The 23,401-nt window shown below is 34.2% G+C and overlaps 1 protein-coding gene across 1 annotated transcript; it reads left to right on the top strand.

The window, feature by feature from the left end:
* Positions 1 to 4,123: 4,123 nt before the first annotated feature.
* On the top strand, positions 4,124 to 18,667 carry LOC125061954 (dynein regulatory complex protein 9-like). The gene is made up of 8 exons (XM_047667595.1): positions 4,124 to 4,177; positions 6,123 to 6,193; positions 8,203 to 8,287; positions 8,870 to 9,016; positions 10,313 to 10,418; positions 11,898 to 12,068; positions 16,307 to 16,438; positions 18,400 to 18,667. Exons 1-8 carry the CDS (start codon positions 4,164 to 4,166, stop codon positions 18,601 to 18,603), a joined length of 930 nt encoding a protein of 309 aa, XP_047523551.1. The 5' UTR covers positions 4,124 to 4,163; the 3' UTR covers positions 18,604 to 18,667.
* Positions 18,668 to 23,401: the final 4,734 nt, after the last annotated feature.

The raw sequence follows: 23,401 nt of genomic DNA, 5'->3' as shown, positions 1-23,401 counted from the left end.
CACACTTTTGATGATAAATTTCGGGTGTAAAATGACAAGTTTACTTATTCGACTATGATATACATTTTTCTTCATACATTCACGGAATGACTGGCAGCGCTCGAGATGAGACGGGAGATCGGTCCGTCTCTCTCTCGTTATACCTGCGATCGCGCTCGTGAGGTTTTGGTGTGACACAAGTTTCTGAACATGTCACCCGACTAAAACGATTTTAAAGACGTTATCACGTCAAAATTGTCGCAATTTCTCCGTTCACCAAAGCGTCGACATTTATTACAATAATTAATTTAAAACGTAAATGGTAAAAAATTTGACAGGAGGAAGCTGTTATTGATACCGTGCCAAGTGTCGAGGTACAGGATGTCTTTAAAGTAGACTTTATGTTTGTACTAGTAGGTAAATATAAAATAGAAGAAGAAACTAATAAAGAGGATGTTAATAAGATTCAGGTATGTCAGTAGCAGTATAGCGAGCAGTATGACTTCAGCGCTGTGGCGTAACAATAGGGTGGCAGGGTTGGGTTGGATATTATATTCTATGGATGAATGTGAAGTCTCCAATACGCATTGGGCTAGCGTGGAGACTACAAACCCTATCGCCTAAGAAAGGAGGCCTATGGCCATTAGTGGGACATATACAACGTGTAATTGAGAACGCTGAAAATCTCGAAGTTTATTAAAATTAAACTGAGTACAACGTGACGATTTTTTCTGATAGGGCCCCATCAAAAGAATTTGGCACGGGCCCCACATGGTATAGTTACGCCACCGCTTCAGCGTGCGACTCTCATCCCTGATGTCGTAGGTTCGATCCCCGTCTGTGCATTAATAGACTTTCTTTTCATGTGGGCATTTCGCTCGAACGGTGAAGGAAAACATCGTGAGAAAACCGGCTTGTCTTAGGCCCAAGCACAGGAGGCTAATACTTGCATATTAGATTGACAAATGATCATAAAACATATACAGAAATCTGAGGCCAAGACCTTATATTTTTCTTCAAACTCTGTTAAAAAAATTAATATTGTTTTTCACGCAAAATGCTTACCAAAAAATCTAAATTTATTTTGGTTTAATACATAATTTAACTAAATTTTGCCTGGAACCTATTCATTCGTGATGAAAACTGTAACACGTCTTTTATTATTTAAATTATAAGCTTTAGTGCACATAAAAGAAAGTGGCTTCGTGAATCGGTTATTAGCATTAAAATAATATTATCATGACAACCAACCATAAGGCTATGTTTACATGTAACGCGCGTTAACGCGCGTCAACGCGCGATCAAATTTGAAGAGAGTTCAGATGATGAGCGCTAATGCGCGTTGCGAGAGTACTCGACAGTCTTGTTCGGTAGAACGTAGAAAATGGACGTGGAAGAGGCTATTATTTTATGGTTATATTATAAAGAAAAATATAGAAAAAGAAAACGTACACATTGGGTTCATCCAATTTTGAAAAATAGACCCAGTTTGTTATAAATATAATTACGAAAATTAACAAAATTACATGCGATCGCAATGAAAGCGCGCGCTCATCTGAACAGCAAACGGACATTACATTAATATCAAAGCGCGCGTCACCTGCGTCTAGAGACTTTTTCTCTGAGCGCCGCGTTAACGCTCGCTCATGTGAACGGTTGTATGAAAATACCACAATGTCTAGTCGCGCGATTTGAAAACGCGCGTCAAATTCTTGCCATCTGAACATAGCCTAATAGAACAACCTAAGAATGACACCTACATTTTTTAATATTTTGGGAAACTATAATAATAATAATAATAAATCATTTATTTGCAAGAAAGTGGTACATTTATATCGATAAATTAGTAAAAGCCGCACAATCAGACACACAAAAATAGGCATGCAAATGTCACATTTATTTTCATAAAGTCACTAGCTGACCGGGCAAACGTCGTTTTGCCATGTATATCATGTATAATTAAAAAATAGGGGTTGATCGTAGAGGGGTGAAAGTTAGGGGTTGTATGTATTTTTTAATGCTGTATCATAAAAAAAAGAAATTAAAAATTTTGTCTAAAAAATAAAAATAAAAATTTAGGGGTGGACTACCCCTAACATTTAGGGGGATGAAAAATAGATGTTGGCCGATTCTCATAGATACCGGATAAGCACAAAAAATTTCATCAAAATTGGTCAAGCCGTTTCGGAGGAGTATGGCAACGAAAACTGTGACACGAGAATTTTATATATTAGAATATATTAAGAACATCTGTCATAATAATAAGTCAAGCACTTAATAATTAACTGTTGTCAAACTTATTAATACTATGTTGCTATTATTAATTGAGTAGCGCTGAAGTCATGAGTTCGAATCACGGCTGTGCACCAATGGACTTGTAAGCTTGTAGGTGTCGCTATTTTTGAAGTTATACTTTTTAGGCGCGTTATGAAAAATTTTAGAGAGTGAAATTTTACGATGCGCGCGCGTGACACAAAATTATCAGTATGGGCGCCGAGCGTGCGCGAGCGAGATGGGAATAAGACAATCTACAAGTAAAAAGAAATAGAATATGCGTGACGTGAAGAATTTTGAATGACCATAATGACATTTGTAGTACCTTTAAAAACAAATAAAGGAGATTTAATTATTTTTTCAAAGAAATTTAGCAATGCTTTTTCACAAAGACCTATTGTTACTTAGTTTAAAGGTTATGAAACCTACCTAGTTATTAAATTTAATTAATAATATAATAGAATAATAAATAAAAATTATTATTAATATTAATTAATAATTGAATAATATACTAAATATTGTTAAATTATTAACGCTAAATATTTATTATTAATTATTTAATATTTAAAAAAAATAACGAAAGCCAAAGAAGTATAATTTCTTACGCGCGTATCATAATATCATCATAAGTAGATGCACCATATTTTTTTAGAATATAATCTCTGTCAAGGCGCTTCAGGCCAACCGCTTAGCTCGAGCTGTTCTTGCATGAGTAGCTCGGCCGGAATAGACCAAAAAATAAAAAGCAGCTCAAATATGAGTGTCGTTCCTCCAACTTCGATTTTGGAGTAGACTCTTGTGCCTTGTGCTTGTGGGTTCAAGATTTAAGTTGGCGTCTGGTAGAAAGTATCGGTGACCCCAGAGCTGGTGCTTTCCTCGAATAAGTATCGTAATACAGCGAGAAAATGCCAACATTAAAAGTTCTATTTTTCTATTTATCAATTTTTAATTATTATTATTACTATTTAGGTTAAAAATGTTGTAAATACTGATATAGTTAGTATGATCTTCAATACACTCAATAAACAATTATAAATAGCATGTTTAACGCAAGGACTCATCAGTCAATCTAGTGGATATTATGAAAAAGATACAGGATGTAGATTTTTACAAATTTTAATAAGAATTAGTATAAAAAGGAAATTTTCTTATAAAAACGCAAAATAAATTAGAACTCTGCAGGGGTTGAGCTTAGGGACCTCCCGTAGAACATTTTTTTGCAGCTGATGACCTCCTCTATCCCCTAGTATATAATACACAAGTAGCCATCCTGTATATAATACACAATTAAAATTAAATATATTATTAACAAATAGGAATCAAAATTATTAGTAAAATAAATAATAGTTTAAAAAAACGTTAGTTAGTTAGTTAAACTATTATTTATTTTTTAGTTAAATTTTTTTTATTTTTTTTCGGATTATTGCATTGTCATCGATCTTTGACAGGTGCACAAAATTTGAATAAAATCTGTCCGTTTAAAGTGGGTCAAAATCGAGTCCGAAGGAGTCGGTTACATACATACATACATACAAACAGGTAAAGCTAATATAAAGCGTGTAATATAAAACATCAATAAACTCCGCTATTTGCGATTTATCGACCAATCAAACCGTTGTTAAGCGATAAAACAGTTGTCGTAAGACATCGGCGTTAAAACTAGTGATTCAATGATATTATTTGAAATAATATATGTAAATCAGTCAGCTTAGAGTTCAAACGTTATACATCCAGGAACATCGTTTGAAACGCAGTTTATAGATATTAATTTATCTTCAAAAAGTGCTGTTAAAAAACATTGCGTTGCTTGTTCAATAGCGAGCAGACCAATCAAGCGTTGATTTTTAACTGTAAAGCTTTCTGGTTCACATTTAATTCTTATATCTGTGTGTGATAAGTTTAATTAGAAAATGGAGGAGCAAAAGTAAGTTTTCTCATTAAGATTTGTGTTGCAACCTTTTTACAGCTTAGGATATTTATTTCTGAATTAGAAAAGAGAAAGTATATCAATACAATAATACATTACGCTTATTCATTAATTGTATATTACAGTAAAAAGTACAATAGCTCCTGCCTCCTGCAACATAAAAAAATACTGCAATTAAATGTTTTGAACAGTTACACAACCCAAAAAAACAAGATAAAAGAATACATAGAAACAACAATGAATTAATAGAAGTCATGTAAAAAAAAATGTGCGTGTACTAGTGTACACACGTTACAAGTGAAACTTCTTTATGACCTTATTTTTCGAAAAATTATCTATATGCAACTAACTTTACAGAAATTGGTTAAATAAAGTTAAATTAGATAAAGTTTAACAAAAGGCTTTTAATATCACAGACTTGAATACAAATAATACAATTATTTCGTTTTACCTTATTACCACTAAGATTATTACAGAATTTCATAAATTGTAATATAATTTTTAGTATCATTGTTATAGTTATTATAAATTTTTGTTATTAATGGTTTAGAATCTCTTCGAATCAACCGTGGTAGGGACGAGAAAAAGACGCGCGTAACGGTCAAATGTGACGCGTAACCGAAACATGTGACGCGTAACCGAAAAACGTGACGCGTACGGCGTAACGAAAAAATGTTACACTAATTTTTTTCCAACCCCGATAAAGAAGTTTCACTTCAAAAATTTAGTATGTAATAATGTTTTTATTATTATTATTTAATAACACATAATATACATAGAAAAATCTCGCTGTATTTGCAAATAGATTGAATGGGGCTACGTTTCAAATTGTCTTTAACAACCTCTTAGGTTAAGATATATATATATATATACCTACTAGTAGACTCGGCCAAGCGTTGTTGTGGCTAAGATTTTTGTTGTATTACATAGTAGTAAACTATTTAAGAGAAACGGCAGGAGAACACCAATCCACCATGCTTTTTTGGTGGTTATGCCATTAAATTGTAGCTTATATGAAACGTTGGTACTTTCAACACAGCGCCGACTGTTAGAATTCTGACTATCAAAAAATAAACGAATATTTTGCAATAAAATAATATTGCGGGTATAAATTCAGATGTAAGCTATCCTATCTTTTAAGTTGGATCAAACTACACACGGTGTAAAAATTTGATTGATATCGGTTCGGTAGTTTAGGAGTCCATCGCGGACAAATAACGTGACACGTAATTTATATATATTAAGATCTGTTTCTTTCTAGTAAACAAGTGATCAGCCTACTGTGACTGAAACAAGTCGATATTTGGGCCTAAATTCTAAGGAACAGATTCCTCACAAAACTTTCTTTCGCTGTACTAGCGAGTGGTAATTACACGGACTGAAAGTTTGGGTAGGTACAGCTGGGGTCAAATCTACAATCTCAGAGATCACAGCACATTCAAGCCTCTTTGACCAGTCTAAGTGTTCCACACACTACACTCGGCATTTTCTAACTAACTAGTAATTATGGAAGAGGCTCCCGATGGTTTTACCAGGGTCGATTGTTTAGATAGAGAGCAAACTCCTCGCTCATAAGGGAGCGTTCAAGTATTACGTAACGAGTTTTGGGGGGGGGGGTCCTTTTGTATAAAGTTACTATGCGGGGCAGGGATTGAATTACGCGTTATTGTTAATATTATTTTCGACTTTTAGTACTTTACACCACATAATGGTAACTTTTAGGTATAGTCACTAGGTGGTCACGAAACGTTTTACTATACTTGGGTACAGAAAAACGTTACGGTGCGTTACATGGGGGGGGGGTGTCAATAGTCGATCAATCAATCGTGACGTAATACTTGAACGCTCCCACTAATGGGTGTCCATTAAGCGTTATTAGCTCCCCAATATCCTTATTAAAAAAAAAAACGATGTTTCTAATATTTTGTGCTCCTACTTTCAGAATTGCAAAGATTGACGTCATTCTATTTGTTATCAACTTAGAGACGGCTAATTTACAAATACAACTTGTAGGTAAGAGATTTAAAGTATTAATTCTTTGACTTGCTTCCATTTGATATAATTATTGTTTGGACAACGAACCTAAGACCTTATACTTTTTCTCATCATTTATTTATTTATTTTGTTATTAAGCTTACGACATCACACACAGTACTAAATCTACTAATTAATTTACAAAATCTTACATCTAATATGTGTGACAATTAAAGTAAACATAAGTTTCACAAAAAAAATATTGGGTATTATAGATCTTATTCTGTTTATAAGTGTCATAAAAAAAAAATATATATGTATATATAATAATATAAATCGACGCTTGAAAGGCAAACATATCTAAGCGACATTGAGAAAACTTTACAGGAGTGTGATTTAAAGTTCAAATTTTTAGAAAAAAAATCATAAAAATTTACCTAATGTTCGGATTTCGATACTTTTAACATACGTATATATTTTTTTATAGCTTTTTTAGATAATATTAAAATAAGCCATATAGCTCTTGTATAAAAGGCACTTTATGTAGCTTAGATAAAAATTTACCCCTTTAAAACAGGTAAAATTATCTAAGCTAACAATGAAAGTTTTGTAATAACAAGTGAAATTATATAATTTTTTTCCGAAATATTAGCAGCAATACCTATGTAAAATTATATAAGCTATCATTAAAATTTATGCGGCAACAGGTAGAAATAGATAAATTCAAAAGGCTTTAGAAATATTTAACTAAATGATGTAATAGTTTATAAAAAAGTTAAAGGGAAGTTGTATAAATGTTATTGTACATTTAGTATCAACTACATAAAATGTATCTTAATAGATAAAATGAATGCGAATCATCCTTCTTAACCGACAATATTTTATTAAAAGTAATAAATAGTTAATAACGCATATAACATACATGAAATTAAACAAAGTTTTGTTGAATAAAATTCTTTATTTAAAATAAATCTATAAAATCAAAACAATATTATTATTATAGAACACTTATTAATTTGTATAGTTCGGAACTTTAATGCATAAAATTAGATCAATATTAGTGTCAAAACCAGTCTTCTAAAACAATAACAAAAAAAGTAGCTCTTGTGCTCTGCATTAATATAACATAAAGTAAACCTTTGGCAAACAAAACATCCTTACAAATTTGTATACAGGAAAAAATACCTAAGCGCCATTGTTAAGATTTAATATGTTTTGTAAAAATATCTAACCGACATAATTGATAAAAAAGTTATCAAGTAAAAATATCTAGAGTTCAAAAAGTTATATTGTGTTAAAGTAGTAAAAACATCTAAGCACCAATAATATTCCATTTCAGTACAGGTAAAATCTTATTGGTAAGTCACAATTTCACAAAATAATGGCATCAAGTAAATAATATAACTGTAGGTACAATTCATAATATTTTTTACGGGTACGATCTACTAAGTATTTTCGAAGAGAAATGTTCAAACAAGTAAAAATAATGAAGTCCAAACAAATAAAAAATTTAAGACATGAAAAATATAAGTACTAAGTTGATATTGCCAATTCTTAATTTTTCCTAAGTGTAGAATTTTCTAAAAACCCCTTTTATTCGTCGGTTAGTAAGCACATAATTGGTGATTTTGTGTAAATTCCTCAATATCTAAGCGACATGAAATGCGTCGTAAACGCACGTCGAGTAGACCAAACGACGCAGAAAAATGGTATATAAAACTCATTTAAGGTATTTTTGTCGCTTAGATATTTTTGCCTTTCAAGCGTCGTAATTAAATGTAAAAAAGTTAATAAACTTTCGTGTTTGTGGCTCCATCTAACGGCATACAAATAAATGTCATTGTAGTTAACTTTAAAATGAAGCTTGTATAATTAAATTTAACAAGATCAGATTAATATTTATTATGATCTTGATTGAAATAGTACAGAATATATTATTTCCGTTTAGTGTTACGGTCTAGTAATAATAATTCTTAATTTATAACTAATAAATAAACTATATTTATGGAACAACGCCATCTAGTAATATTTCCTATAACTACGTTCAGATAGCTGTGCAAAGTACAATGAGCTCTACTACGCCACCTGTAGCAAAAAGCAGAGTCACCAACAAAACAAACTAACTCGGGAGCGGTAAGTTAAAATACGCGAGATGGCGTTATAATGTCATTCCAGTATTCTGGTTGAGATGATTTTATTTATTTGAAGTCAGCTAGCAGTCAGGTAACAAAAAATCTGATAAAGTATATGATTTAATATATTTATTATTTTATTACAAGCCGATATGACTTTGTCTGTAATTAGAACAGAAACTTTAGTAAACTCTATTTTAAAAAATCATTGGCGCTACAACCTTTTTAGGTATGGGCCTCAGATTTCTGTATCTTTTTCATGATCACTTGTCAATCTAGCAAGTAGGTGATCAGCCTCCTGTGCCTGACACAGGTCGTCGACTTTTTGGGTTTCTTTACAATGTTTCCTTTATCGTTCGAGCGAATATTAAATGTGCACATGGAAAGAACGTACATTGGTTGGGGATCGAACCTACGACCTCGGTCATGAGAGGCGCACGCTGTAGCCGCTAGGCCAACTTAGATTTAGATACAGTCTCTCACTTAACACTCTGTAAAACCCTCGAAATATAATAAACAATTTTTTATTATCTATTTTTTTAAGTACTAATTGCGGAAATTAGTTACATATTTAATGTTTAAGATACCTCTTGAAGGATGTCTTCAGACAAACCCTTTTAGAGCTGATAAGTGATGAAGACTGGTCCGTACTACGAAACGCCATTACGCTATTGCAGAGAACATCTTTACATCAAACGCAACTGCGCAGACGCCACGAAGAATTAAAATCGTATGTACCTCTATGTAAAATTTTAATTTATTCTATCTTTTTTTATGCATTTGTCGCGTTACTAAGCTAGTATCCTAGTAGTCCTAAGACTGCTATACAAACCATTGAGAGTGTCCATGGGCGGCGGTATCACTTAACATCAGGTGAGCCTCCTGCCCGTTTGCCCCCCGTTATATTAAAAAAAAAAAAAAAAAAAAACCACACAGAATTAGGATTTTTGTAGAACAGAGAGCAAGCGCGCTGGAGGCTCACCTGATGTTAGATTTAAAGACATTTATTCTCATAACAGTGAGTTGAGCAGTGTTTCCTCTTGTAAAATGTTACGATGCTGGGGATTGAATTACGCCTTTCGACTTTCCAAAAAAAAAAAAACATTTAATCATGTAGGTAACACATTGTACACTTATGACTTGTCAGTAAAGAAATACATATTAATGCATCTAATTTTACATTTAGTGCCAGTTCTCAAATCAAGTAGAACGGAAGAGAAGAACTGGCAATAAACTCTCCGCCACTCTTTTTAATCGCCATGTTTTTTTTTTTACACAACGTTTGTAAGGAGCTACAACCATTAAACCATGTTCCACATGACATACTTTACACCACAAAACTTTTAGGGATAAAGAGTAACTGGATGGTCACGAAACGTTTTACTAATGGGTACAGCAAAACGTTACGGCGCGTTACATGTGGGGGGTTGTCAAGAATCTCGTTGAAAAGTTGCGTGACGTAATACTTGAACGCACCCTAAAGCACTTGCGAACATCCTGCCATTGAGAGTGTTCATGGGCGGTACCACTTAACATCAGATGAGCCTCCTGCCCAGCGTTGCCATACGTTCCGATTTTGGCGGGACGTCCCGATTTTTTAATGAAAATGAAATTCCCCGCGCGAGACAGACTTTGTCCCGCTTTTTGGGGCTAACTCAACTGTCACTCAAGACACCACTGCCATGCTCAGAAATGGCTCCAGCTCTTTTAACAGCTACCAAAAAGAGATAGGTACCAGGTCTATCATATACTCCTTCCTCAGAGTTCTGACTATTGTTTGAAATAATGAATACTTTTTTTGGTTAAGTGTTGTTTATTTTATTTTTTTTTATTAAGAAGACAAGTATTTAACGATAGGATAAATCTGATTTAAAATATCACCTTTAGTTACTATGTCCCGCCTTCGACGAGAGATTCCCGCTTTTTTAACTCAAAATGTTCCAAAATCCCGCCTTGGCAATAAAAAAATCTGGCAACGCTGCTCCTGCCCGTTTGCCTCCTGTTCTATTGGTGATTTTTTTTACAGTTCCCTAGAAGCAATAACAACACAATTAAAAAAGAGACGACAGGAATCTGAAGCAAAACTACGCCATTGTGACCTCAATACTGCTCTGCTTAAGGATATCATAAAGGTACTTCCAAATTAAATAAACTTTTGTCTACCTCCGTTTTTTTACATTTAATAGAAAACTTGCCCATAGCTTTGTTCGAGTGTACATGGGTTTTTTGAAGTGAAACTTCTTTAGGCGCATGAGGGTACATTTTTACGAAAACGTCACGAAGATGTGCAGCGTTTTCGTCGAAGAAAAGGGACAGTGCGATTGAGAGAGAGTGAGAAGGGCGAATTACCATGACCAATTAATAATATTATTATTAATTATATAATTTTTATATTTTATGCAAAATATAATTGAAATCTCAAATGTCGAATTGTAAATTAAAATGCCACGTGTTTTTATTATCGCAGAAATAAATAAAAAAATTATAATTAATATTAATTTTCGACACTTTTAACATATTAATGACAATTAAATTAATTGAATTCCTGACATATCTTCCTTTTTCCCTTCCTCTAAGTCTCGGAAATCTAAAGTTTTAGATTTGTATAAATATGAACAAGACTTAAAAATTAGTTTGCTAAAGAAGTTTTACTTCTGACATGTGCCTTATGAACGAGAGGAATTTCGTTTTCTGCCTCGACGTCCGATAATGAATCTCGGTATTAATCCGAACAAATCTTCTGAACTCTATGGTAAATGCGGTAGAAGATGAAGAGACCCTACATCTCTACGCAATGCAACGCAACGGATCAAACCGCTTGGAAAGTGACTGGACGGGTTTGGGTCTTCCGTATCTGACAGTGTCTTTTCTCTTGGGAAAGGCATGCTGGTATAATTCATTTACTGGACTCTATCCATTGGTTTCATTAGGGGTTCGAAACTATAGGTATGTTATCTAAAGCTGGCGGCTTCAACACATTTACACTTTGTGCTTGTGTAGTGTCTGTGAATAAGCGCGAGACGTGATGTCAAACTGAAATACAATCACAAATACATCATGAAAAGACTGTCCGTCTCTCTCGCGCTCGGTCAAGCTTATGAGTATAAAAGAGACAGTTAATGTTTTTAATTATTTTAAGCATGTTAATAAAAACAGTTTAATGAAGAAATGTTATATTTAATTTGACATCAGATGCGACTGGGCTTTCTAAGAGGAGTATTGAAAGAATAGTTAGTGAAGTAAAAGTGAAGTGTGTTGAGCTAGATGGAGCTTATGTCGAAAAATGAAAAATTATTTACACAAACTACTCTTATACGTTCTTGGTCGGGCTTAGAACTTTTGGATCCACCCTCGTATGCACATAATATTTATATGTATTTGACACATTTTTATTTATTTACAACCCACCCAACCTTACTAAAACCAGAGTAGACTAAAATATATAGCTTGGCAAAAAAGTTATATTTTTAAACATACTGTATAGTGAAATTGCATTAGTGTGAGTACTGTTAACGCGCCAGCTTTCGATAACCGACCTATACGACACGATCAAGTCCGCTGCTCTTCCTGATGTCCATCTCAATTATTATAATATATAAAACCTTTTTCAGGACACTATGATGAATACGGCTATGCGATTAAATTATGTTGACAAATGGCTGTTAGCCCGTGCGGAGTCTGTGGATTTAGAGCACAGAGAAGAAATAAATATTCCGCCTTCAACAGATTGTGAAAAACGGGTCCATCAACAAGTGTCAAAAATTTATGAACTACAGATAAAGGTATATACATAAATAAAAACAATTGTGCGTGTACTAGTGTATACACGTAAGTGAAACTTCTTTATGACCTCATTTTTCGAAAAATGATCTACTATATGCAACTTTACAGAAATTTGGTTTAATAAAGTTAAATTAGATAAAGTTTAACAAAAGGCTTTTATTATCTTAGACATGAATGAATACAAATAATACAATTATTTCATTTTACCTTATTTCTACTAAGATTATTACAAGATTGCATTAATTGTAATAGAATTATTACTATCATTGTTTCGTTATTATGCGAAAAAAACAGAAAAAGATGCGCGTAACGGAACAATATAACGCGTAACCGAAAAATGTGACGGTAAATTTTTTTCTAACACTGATAAAGAGGTTTCACTTATCAAAAACAATTATTTATATATGTTATTATATTATGCAAGTTTTTCTAGATTTTTGAAAGACATTTTAACCTAAACTATCAATCAAGGGCAAGCAAATCCAGATCAAATAATTTACTTAATTGAGCTAGGTTTGAAAATTCTTGTATTTTTTTCAAGGTTAATGCATTGCGATTAGCGTAAAAGTTCACACCCCCAGGTAGGAAATAATAACGCAACTAGGGGTTTCAGCCTACATTATATAATAATAATAATAAGCCTTTATTCATCCACATCTTATTGACATACATTTAATAAAAATACAGATATAAATATAATGTTAACTAAGATGCGGCCGAACTAACTTTTTCCACCCTTATTTATTTTGTGCCATCGTCATTCAATTTCTTCCGACTACCCTCTCAATCCCGTCGGCTCATCGCTCTATTGGTCTTCCTTTGTTCCTTTTGGACCAGTCCATTCGGTTACTGCTTTTGACCATGTGTCATCTGTTCAACGGGCCACGTGGCTTGCCCATCTCCATTTAAGTTTTAGGGCATATTGCTCAGCATTAATAATTTTGGTTTTTCTGCGAATAGATTCACTTTTATGTTTGTCGCGTAATTGAATTTCGAGAATGCTCCTTACTATCGCATGCTGGCACGAACGTATTTTGGCGTTTTATTTTTGAAAATCCAAGTTTGTGCTCCATATGTAAGGCATAGCAGCAAGCAGGAATTCACCACCTTTTTCTTTAGCTTAAGTGGGAGTTTACCTTTGAGGATTTCTTTTAAGCTTCAAAACTTCTTCCAAGCTGTGGTGATGCGGCGCTCCAGTTCTATGTCGTGTCTTTGTTTCTTAAATGATACTTGTTACAGCCTACATTACCTATAATAACAGTTTCTGTTCTCAGCTCAGGTGGCCAGCGAATAGGGGCTTATTTATTAATGTTGTGTCCAAAGAGAACTACACTCGCGAGCAAACAAATCGACTCAAGCGCTACCTGTGCATTCAAAGATTGTTTTAAGTGAAGGTATACAATATTTTAATAAAAATGATATGTCATTTGAAAGCTTAAAACTTCAGCTTTTATGAGATGTCATCATTATTAATATCCATCTTTCCTTTTTTTTTATTATTGGTGTCTGAACTTAAATGGGGGAAAAATGGGATTTTGGGTAAAGGAGTTGTGTTCAGAATTGACAAATAAAACACGTTTTTTTTTTCTTAAAGAGTATAATATTTATTGGTTCACTAATTGGTATTGCCCCCTAGCCCTTATTACAGCCCTATTATTGTGTTCTTCATTGACCTTATTCATTTTTTGACGGTGTCTCGAGGAATACCTTCCCACTCCTCTAACAAAGCTGCTTTCAATTCTTCAAGGCTCTAATTGGCTGGATTTCTTGCTCGTACCCTTTGTTTGAGCTCATCCCATAAATACTCGACGGGATTTATGTCTGGACTGAGCGCAGGCCAGTCCATTGTGCGCAAATCGACTTCTCGAAGAAACTGCTGAGTAACGCGCGCTGTGTGGCATCGAGAATTGTCATGCATTAGGATGAAGTCTTTGTCAACAAATCCTGCGTAGGGCACAACATATTCCAGGGGAATATTTGTGATGTACCCATTAGCTGTCAGTCCTGCTCTTCGGCCTACTCCAGGCCCGAAAACGAGCTGGGTTATACCCTCCAACGAGATACCAGCCCACATCATGCAAGAACCGCCACCATAGGCAACGATTTCTGCGAATCAGCATTAGGAAAATCGCTCTCCCGGACGCCTATAGACCCGGCCTCTCCTGTCAAAGCCATGCAGACACATCCTGCACTCGTCAGTCAACAGGATCGACCGCCATTGCCCAATGTTCCAGTTAAGATGCTTTCGAGCAAACTGTAGCCGAGCTTGCCGGTGGCCTGCAGTCAATTTGGGGCCCGTTGCAGGTCTTTTTGGAGTCAGGTTGGCTTCCTTCAGACGTCTTCTTGCTATCCACTCGCTGACAGCTATACCTCGAACACGTCCCAGCTCGCTTTGCACGTCGACACCCGTAAGGTGCCGATTTCGCAGGGAGGATGAGACACTGAAACAGTCGTCTCGTTCAGAAGTACAACAGTGGCGGCTGGTTGTTGGTCTCCGAGTTAATGCTCCAGTCTCTTGTCTATCGTCTGTATACTCGGGATACAGCAGATTGACTCAAGTGAAGCTGGGAAGCGACTACTCGCTGACTGAGTCCTTGTTGCAATAAGGCAAAAACTTGAGCGGCTTCTTGAGGTGTGGTATCCATGGTTTCCTGAAAACAATGAATGCAGGTAGCGGAGATGTGTATCGGTCAACTGTTGATAAGCAACTGATAAAGGTTGAAGGGTAACAGGGGTTTTATAGGGGTAGAGGGTAGCGCAACTGGCTGGTAGCGTAGTGAGTAATTTGTCCCATACGCCCTAATTTCGCAAATTTACATGTTGGAAGTCGTTTTATTTATTCGTGTTGATGTTTTTTTTAAAGCTTAGGTTTCAAGCTTTCAAATGACATATAATTTTTATTAAAATATTGTATACCTTCACTTAAAACAACCTTTGAATGCAGAGGTAGCGCTTGAGTCGATTTGTTTGCTCGCGAGTGTATATTATGCAAAATAATATAATATTTGTTTCAAGGACTTCGCCGGTCTCAGTGTCATAATTCACGCCGATAAGTCATGACTTACTCTCCATGGACAGATGTGTTGACCGCAGCAAGAGAGAAACACAAGACATAATAGTTAAAAACAAAAATGTCTTTATTCATTATAAGTACATATGCATTACAATGCGTTAGATAATAGTGTAAAATAAAACTGAAATTTAAAAATAAAGTTCAAATCTGTAAAATAGAAAATTCAACAAACTGTTTTATTAATCTGTTTTTTTTTCTTCAATCACTGCTAAAATACAAGAATATATCTTAACTCTTGGTATGCCAAACTTCCTAAAACAGTTTTTTGGTAGACATTCAAATATCAAGTGTGTAAATTGAACTATAATTAAAACTATTTCTAGGAACATGACACGGCACTTTCAAATTTGACGTTCGGGACATGACTTATTTTCTTACGATGTAAATAGGATATGGTTTTTGTTCTACTTTTTGTTACATATATAATGCAGAGATTATATGTAATAAGCTCTCATTAAAATTCCTTTTATAAGAAAAATAAACCGTAATTTGAATATGTCATATGACAGCTAGAGTTCCCGCCATTTAACTATTTGGATATTCGCCTGTTGGCATATTTAGTCTTATATAATATTATTACTTTACTAAATATCATAGCGTCGTTGTATAATTTTTTTTTGCAAAATGCTAATGCATGCAGGCAAATTGGACCACCATTTTTTCAATTTTTCCCGCGCTTTGTGGTGTCACAAATAGTAAGATTCGCAGAAATCCTTTTGTAGTTATTTTCTACGATATTCGATTTAATTAGTATTTCAAACATTCGTCTTAAATATTATTAATTTTGATGTTTTCTACTCTAACCAGACAGAATCTAACTCAATAGAACATTATAAGTGTTAAACTACTTATAAAAAGAAATATTTTTCTAAAAACTATATAGGAGAACGTGATAAGCATAGCGATCCTTTTTTCTTTATTGATTTTTTACTTGATCTATTTTTTTGTTATATTGTTATATTATGGTATTTTTTTAATAATGATAGCTTCGTATTTAATTATATTTGTTTCGCTACCTTTAACTTGAAACTGGCATAAAGTTAAAACGTCATGGTTTTATAAAAAAAAAAACATTTTTTTTAAATATAACCATGACACTTTGTGGCATTGACAGTGGCAGTTGAGAGAGTTGGAAGGAACCATGAGGAATTATGGTATTTTTAGGAGCGCCAAGAATCGTTAGAGTATTGGAAATGTCGTTATATAAAGGATATTGTTGACATAAATGAGAGACTAAAACTTAAATCCAAGAAGTTCAAAGAAGCTGTTGATCGACGTACCGAATTGCAGGAGCTGGTGAGTCTAACAACTCTATACTTAAGGCCGATTTACATTATCTTAGTGTTTAGGAGAGTATTTTAGTACAAGTTGAAAGGCAAGTTCTTTAGTGCTTTAGTGCGTTCCGAGTGAACGTTTACATTTCTTCCAGTAGAGTATCATTACAGCGCCACAATGAACGCGCAACGACGTCGGCAAATACGCTCTATTCTACGCAAAATACTAACTGTAGTTATGGAACAAATAGAAGTCGAGATTTTATTCGAAATAAATAAACTAAATATAAATAATAAATAAAAAAGCTTCTTTTTAGGCAGTGTATGCCGAATGCCTAGCCTGTTTGTTTTTGTATAAATTGTTTTTAACGTTCCACAAACATTCGTGAACAACATATTCAGACACAAATTTGTTAGTTGTATCTTCCGACCATTTAGCCATCTTTAAAAATCAAAAAACACGCACGCGTTTCACGGCACTTGTGCACTCTCCTAAAGATTTGACTAAATTACGTGTTTACACACAACGAGGTAAGATCTCGGGGGTTGCGCGGGCGCGGGAGGGGTATCACTTGAAACAAAAATAAAAAGCGATACTATTTTGATTCAACTTGAAAGTCAAGTAGAACCGTACTAAAGCAAGTAGCGTTTACATTTTTCAACTAAAGTACTATCCTAAAGCACTCTGCTAAACACTAAGATAATGTAAATCGGCCTTTACTTATTTGCACACCCCCTTCAAAGTACTAATTCAAATATCAGGCAGTGAGGTTTCTTTTGTTTCGTTCCTGAAAAAAAGCGTTTCGATATCCTGTCTTGGTTGGTGTTGGACGCTTCTGGTATAAGAAGAGTCAAGAGAGACAGCCCGTTCAAGTGTACTACGGTTCCCTTAAAATTGGCCAGAATCATTGATGAAGCCCCAGGAGAAACGCAAACTTTCCAGAAGCTTCTTATTGTTATTTGACCAAGTTAATTCCCATTACGAGTCACTCCAATGCTGCTTTACTTTTATTATACCAATGGCGCTACAACCTTTTAGGTCTGGGCCTCAGATTTCTGTAACCGTAATCATTTCTAATAAGGCAAGATGATCAACCTTCTGTGCCTGACACACAATGTCGGCTGTTTTGGGTCTAAAATATACCGGTAGGTACCTCACGATGTTTTCCTTCACCGTATGAGCGAGTGTTAAATGCGCACATAGACAGAAAGTCCATTGGTGAATAGCCGGAGAATCTTCGACCCGGATGAAAGTCGAAAAGAAACAAAAGAATACACACTATATAGAAAAAAAATGGTTGCGTGTACTTATGTACGCGCGTAAGAAGTTCTTTGGCTTTCTTTATTTTTTTAAAATATAATTAATTAATATTTAACGTAAACAATTTGATAATATTTAATATTTAGTATATTATTCAATTATTAATTAATATTAATAACAATTATTATTATTATTTATTATTTTATTATATTAATAATTCAATTTAATAACTTGGTATGTTTCATAAACTTTTAACTAAGTAGGTCTTTGTGAAAAAACATTGCTAAATTTCTTTGAAAAAATAATTAAAACTCCTTTATTTGTTTAAAAGGTAAATGACAAATGTCATTAATCATTATGGTTATTCAAAATTTTCGATCTTCGAACTTCACGCATATTCTATTTCTTTTTACTTGTAGATTGTCTTATTCCCATCTCGCTCGCGCACGCTATAATCACACTGACAACTTTGTGTCACGGTGCGCGCGCAATCGTAAAATTTCACTCTCATCAATTTTTCATAACGCGCCTAAAGAAGTATAACTTCAAAAATAACAAAACATACGATTTTTTAAGCATTTAACAAAAGTTTGAAATACAATAGACCCGACTATTTCTAGCGCACTATAAGAAAACTGAAAACTTTTGAAATGTTCCTTAATCTATGGAGTTCGTTTAGTAATGGCAAATGTCATTCTATAGAGATAATTTATACCTTACAGTACGACTTGCACGCAGGGGAAATGCGCGCTTGGCTGAGCTTCAAACAGGAACGGTCGGCGAGGCTCGCTCGTGAGGAACGCTCCCGTCTGGCGGCCACCCGCATTCAAGCGTGGTGGCGCGGTGTCATGGTACGACGGTGTATCGGTGTCTTCAAACAGTTGAAGAACGCTAAAAAACCACAGACTAAAGTGAAGAAAAAATAAGTTACGTGGGAACTAGGCTTGGTAAAAGATTTTGTCGTGGGAAAATAAAATTATATGTTGACGATTTTTATTTAAACTTAGTTTGATTATATATAATTAAAATTGTTAACCAAATCTTATAGAGAATATTTAATGTAAAAAATAGCAAGTATATTTACAAAAATATATAAATTACATAAAGTTTTCTAAAAACTTTGTTAGTAATAACAATTGCTGTAAATATGAGATAAATAATAATAATAATAATCTTCATTTTCTTCTCTCACATATACATACAAGGTTTTTATGATTAAACTAAGATGATAACATTAGGAAGTGTATGTGAGCGACTGGTCTCTGTAACAGGAGACCTGAGTGACAGATAACCAGCCTCTCCACCACCGGACCGGAACACGTACAATCAGGTCATTGTCATAAGATACAATAGAAGAAAATAAGTATTAAGTGCTAAACGGAGTCGTAAAAATAAATTTGGTGTGTGTTTGTGTGTTTGTGTGTGTGTGTGTGTATGTGTGTGTGTCTCTCTCTCTAAGTGTGTGTGTGCGTGTGTGGGGGAGTGAGTGTGTTACAGAATAACAGTTATTAAATCTTCTGTTTCATCATAACTCAACGTCTTCAGCCAAGTAGTAACCATTTTTTTACATTTATATTTAGATAGTGGGTATATGTTAATTTTTTCATTTAATTTATTATACAAGTAACAGCCTAGGAAACCAAAGAATCTTTGCGAGAAAGAAGTTGTCCATTTTGTAATACAACAGCAAACTTTATTTAATCCGACTAGGACTAAACATAAAGTAAAGAAAGAACTTACTTTATGACTTAAATATTTGGTAGAAACCTTTGTAGATGCCTTCAACGAGAATCTAGAGCGGAGCCGCGTGGTCCGTGGCCACCCCAGAATGCCAGCCAACTAATAAAATAAAATATATAAATATATGAATATAGTTGGGGCTGGGTCAAAGAATTATCAATGTTTTATTTATTTAAAATGGACAATTATTAGGTAATATATAGGTATCTCCCACACTAGAGACATCCCTGTGCGGTGGGTGACCAAATACTCTTCATGCGTCATCTATAGGTTCCTACGTAACAATACATTACACATTATATATATATATGTAGAAAAATAATTGTTGATAATAATATGTTCTTTAAAACTTTAAAAAATACTGTTTTTATAATCACTTATGTTGTGATATTCTTTACAATTAATACAGACCCGATGCCTCGACCGTCCATTTACCGCAACCGCGAACTATTATTGAAATGAAACTTCTTTATCGGGGTTGGAAAAAAATTTAGTGTAACATAACATTTTTTCGTTACGCGTCACATTTTTCGGTTACACGCCATGTTGCTTTTTGAAGTCAAACTTCTTTATATATATATATATATTTACTTATATTTAAGTGCAAAATCAAATAAAGAAACCTGGGCTGCAATAAAATATGTCACCGATAGTTCAAGTAAAAAATCTTCTGCCGATGAGTTAATTAGGAATTGTAACGCATTGGATGCGGTTGAGGACATAAATAGTTATTTTTCTAATGTTGGTAGAGAGCTAGCTGAAAAACTTACAGGGTGTAAGTATAACTACATATGTACAAGATCTAATTGCTTGACTAACTCCTTCGTACTAATGCCACCAGATGAGGTTGAGGTGGAATCTCTCATCTTAAGCTTAAAAAATGATTGTGCCACTGGTTGGGACTCTATACCAGCTCGATTTCTAAAAATGGTAAGACATGTCATTGTATCGCCGCTTACTATCTTGTTTCAGACATGTTTTAGGGAAGGCTGCTTTCCAAAAGTCTTTAAAAGGTCTCTCATTACTCCTGTTCACAAGGGTGGGGCACGGGATTGTGTTGCAAACTACAGACCGATTTCTGTGCTTACAGCACTATCAAAAATCCTAGAAAAGATGCTTAACGTGAGGTTAATACAGTTTTTAAATCGGTACAATATTCTGTCCAGCTCACAATTTGGTTTCAGAATGGGTATGTCAACAGAAGACGCTGTGGGTAGCTTGATTGAGTTTGTCACAGAAAAACTTGACAGGAAACAAAAGTGCCTTGGTGTCTTCCTCGATCTTGCCAAGGCATTTGATACCGTCTCAATACCTATACTTGTGGACAAATTGGAGCGAATTGGAATAAGAGACTCAGCCCTGCTTATTTTTAAAGATTTCCTTAGTGGTCGGGTGCAAAGGGTTAAGATTAATAATTATATTAGTTCCGACGCAAATGTAACTTTTGGAGTTCCGCAAGGCAGTATTCTTGGTCCAAGTCTTTTTCTTATTTACATAAACGACCTATGTAATATGTCCCTAACTAGTTGCAGGTTGTTTACCTATGCCGATGATACGGCTATAGTTTTTTATGGGGACACCTGGACCGAGATACAAAATATTGCCGAAAGCGGACTGCAGAAGGTGGCTAGATGGCTCAGGGAAAATTTACTTACTTTAAATATTTCTAAAACTTCGTATATTCAGTTCCAAACTATTAATTCCCATATGACTGATATTAATCTTAAAATACACATATGTGTCTCTGAGCGCAATTGTACTTGCATTAATATAACAAAATCCAATACCATTAAATACCTCGGTATCGAATTAGATAATAAATTGAGTTGGCTTCCTCACATTGAGATTATAACGGCACGCACGCGAAAACTAATCTGGACATTCAAAAAATTACGTTATGCCGCGGAATTTGAACTACTCCGCACTGTTTACTTTGCCTTAGTAAAATCGGTTATTGGATACTGCGTGAGCGTGTGGGGTGGAGCGTGCAAGTCACATCTAATTCAGCTTGAAAGAGCCCACAGATCTTTACTAAAAGTAATGACTTTCAAACCCTACAGATTTTCAACCACACTTTTATATAAACAGTGTGAGCTCCTCAGTGTTAGACAGTTATTCGTCTTTAATATAATAGCCAAACAACATGTCCATACCCCTTATAACCCAGAGGTTTGCAGTAACAAACGCTGTATACCAAATGTACTCCCCACAGCAAAATTCCGTACTACCTTCGCAAGGCGACAACGAGCATATCTCTCAGTCTTTCTATATAATAAAATAAACAAAAAATTAAATTTCTACCCTCTTTCACTACATGACTGCAAATCAATTGTTAAGACTTGGCTTTTGTCCTTAAATTATGAGGAAACAGAAGATCTATTTAACTAACATGCTACAATAATATTTTAGTTATTTTGATTCATTAATTATGTGTATAATTTATATATTTATACTAGTGTTACATATACCCATATGTAAAATGTATAATTATGTATATTTATGTATTTATGTATTATGTATATTTATGTATTTTAGTATTTTATGTGTATGTACCTATTTTATTACCTATTATATTCATTGTAATTTATACTGAAACATTTTTTTTTTTTTTATTTTTTTTAATATATGTTATTTTTGTTTAAGTATATTATGTGTAAGAAGATAATTAGATGTAATATCTGGAATTTACAAATGTCTATAAAAAGTATTGTCTTGTAAAATTTTGAATAAGCTCTCTTGACACTTGTTACGAATTATATTGGGAGAAGCCACTGACTCCTGAGATACAGGCACTAAAGCCTAGTTTAGGTGTCAGAGTCTTCATAGGATTTCTGTAATTACAAATATGTCAATAAAGATTATTATTATTATTATTATTATTATTATTATTATTATTTATCGGCGTTGGAATGAAAGTTCTTTATTGACGTATGGGAGAAATTTTGTAGCAAATCGTCACGTTTTTCGGTTACGCGCCATGTTGCTTTTTGAAGTCAAACTTCTTTATCGGCGTTAGTATGAATTTTTTATCGACGTATGGGAGAAATTTTGTAGCAAATCGTCACGTTTTTCGGTTACGCGCCATCTTTTTCTTGTCCCTACCACGGTTGATCCGAAGAGATTCGAAGCCATTAATAACAAAAATATATAATAACGATAACAATGATAGTTATAATTCTATTACAATTAATGAAATTCTGTAATAATCTTAGTAGTAATAAGGTAAAATGAAATAATTGTATTTGTATTCATGTCTATGATAATAAAAGCCTTTTGTTAAACTTTATTTAACCAATTTCGTTAAGTTGGATATAGTAGATCATTTTCCGAAAAATAAGGTCATAAAGAAGTTTCACTTCTTACGTGTGTACACCTAGTACACGCACACATTTTTTTATTACTATTTTTTTCTTTATTTAATATTGGCAAATCAATTTATAAACCCCCAGGGCAACAAAAGTTACGCGGGGTCAGTGGAGTGGAGGGTTCAGGGGAGTGTGGGGTTCAGTTCCGTGAGGTGCAATGGACCCCTTCCCACTAAATCCCAAGCCCAGCCCCATCTGCTCGCTATGCACGGGAGGCACGGTAACAGTTCTCCTTAATCCGTGTCCCCATCAAGAGCGTCTGATGCGCTACTGCGAGACCAACTAACACCAGTGGGCCTAACCTAACCTAATCTTAAAGTTTTTCATCACACATGCAAAAAAAGATTAGCAATACAAACTTTTCAAACTAAGACCAGTTTGAAAAGTAGTACTTCAAATTTTACAATTGAGGCTGAAGTGAAATGGCGGCTGATAACGTCTTCTACAAAGGGATGGATCATAAGTAGTTGCACCAATAAAGCGTTGAACGAAGACCAAAATTTAACATGCCATTCATTTTTAGATTCCCATTTTTATTTTAAAATATTGGATATTCGTTCTCAAATTTGCGTATTAAATTGCATTTGGAGGAACTTCAAATTTTCTTCATCATAATAAA

This window comes from Pieris napi, chromosome 24 (assembly GCF_905475465.1).
Source record: "Pieris napi chromosome 24, ilPieNapi1.2, whole genome shotgun sequence".
NCBI lineage: Eukaryota > Metazoa > Arthropoda > Insecta > Lepidoptera > Pieridae > Pieris > Pieris napi.
Note: the sequence above shows the minus strand (reverse complement) of the source record. Positions and strands in the feature narration are given on the sequence as shown.

Excerpts from the sequence above, each read along its gene's own strand:
- LOC125061954 (XM_047667595.1), top strand. Across the intron at positions 6,194-8,202 it reads TTTACAAATACAACTTGTAG|ATAGCTGTGCAAAGTACAAT; the intron begins GTAAGAGATTTA and ends AACTACGTTCAG. Across the intron at positions 16,439-18,399 it reads GTACCGAATTGCAGGAGCTG|TACGACTTGCACGCAGGGGA; the intron begins GTGAGTCTAACA and ends TATACCTTACAG.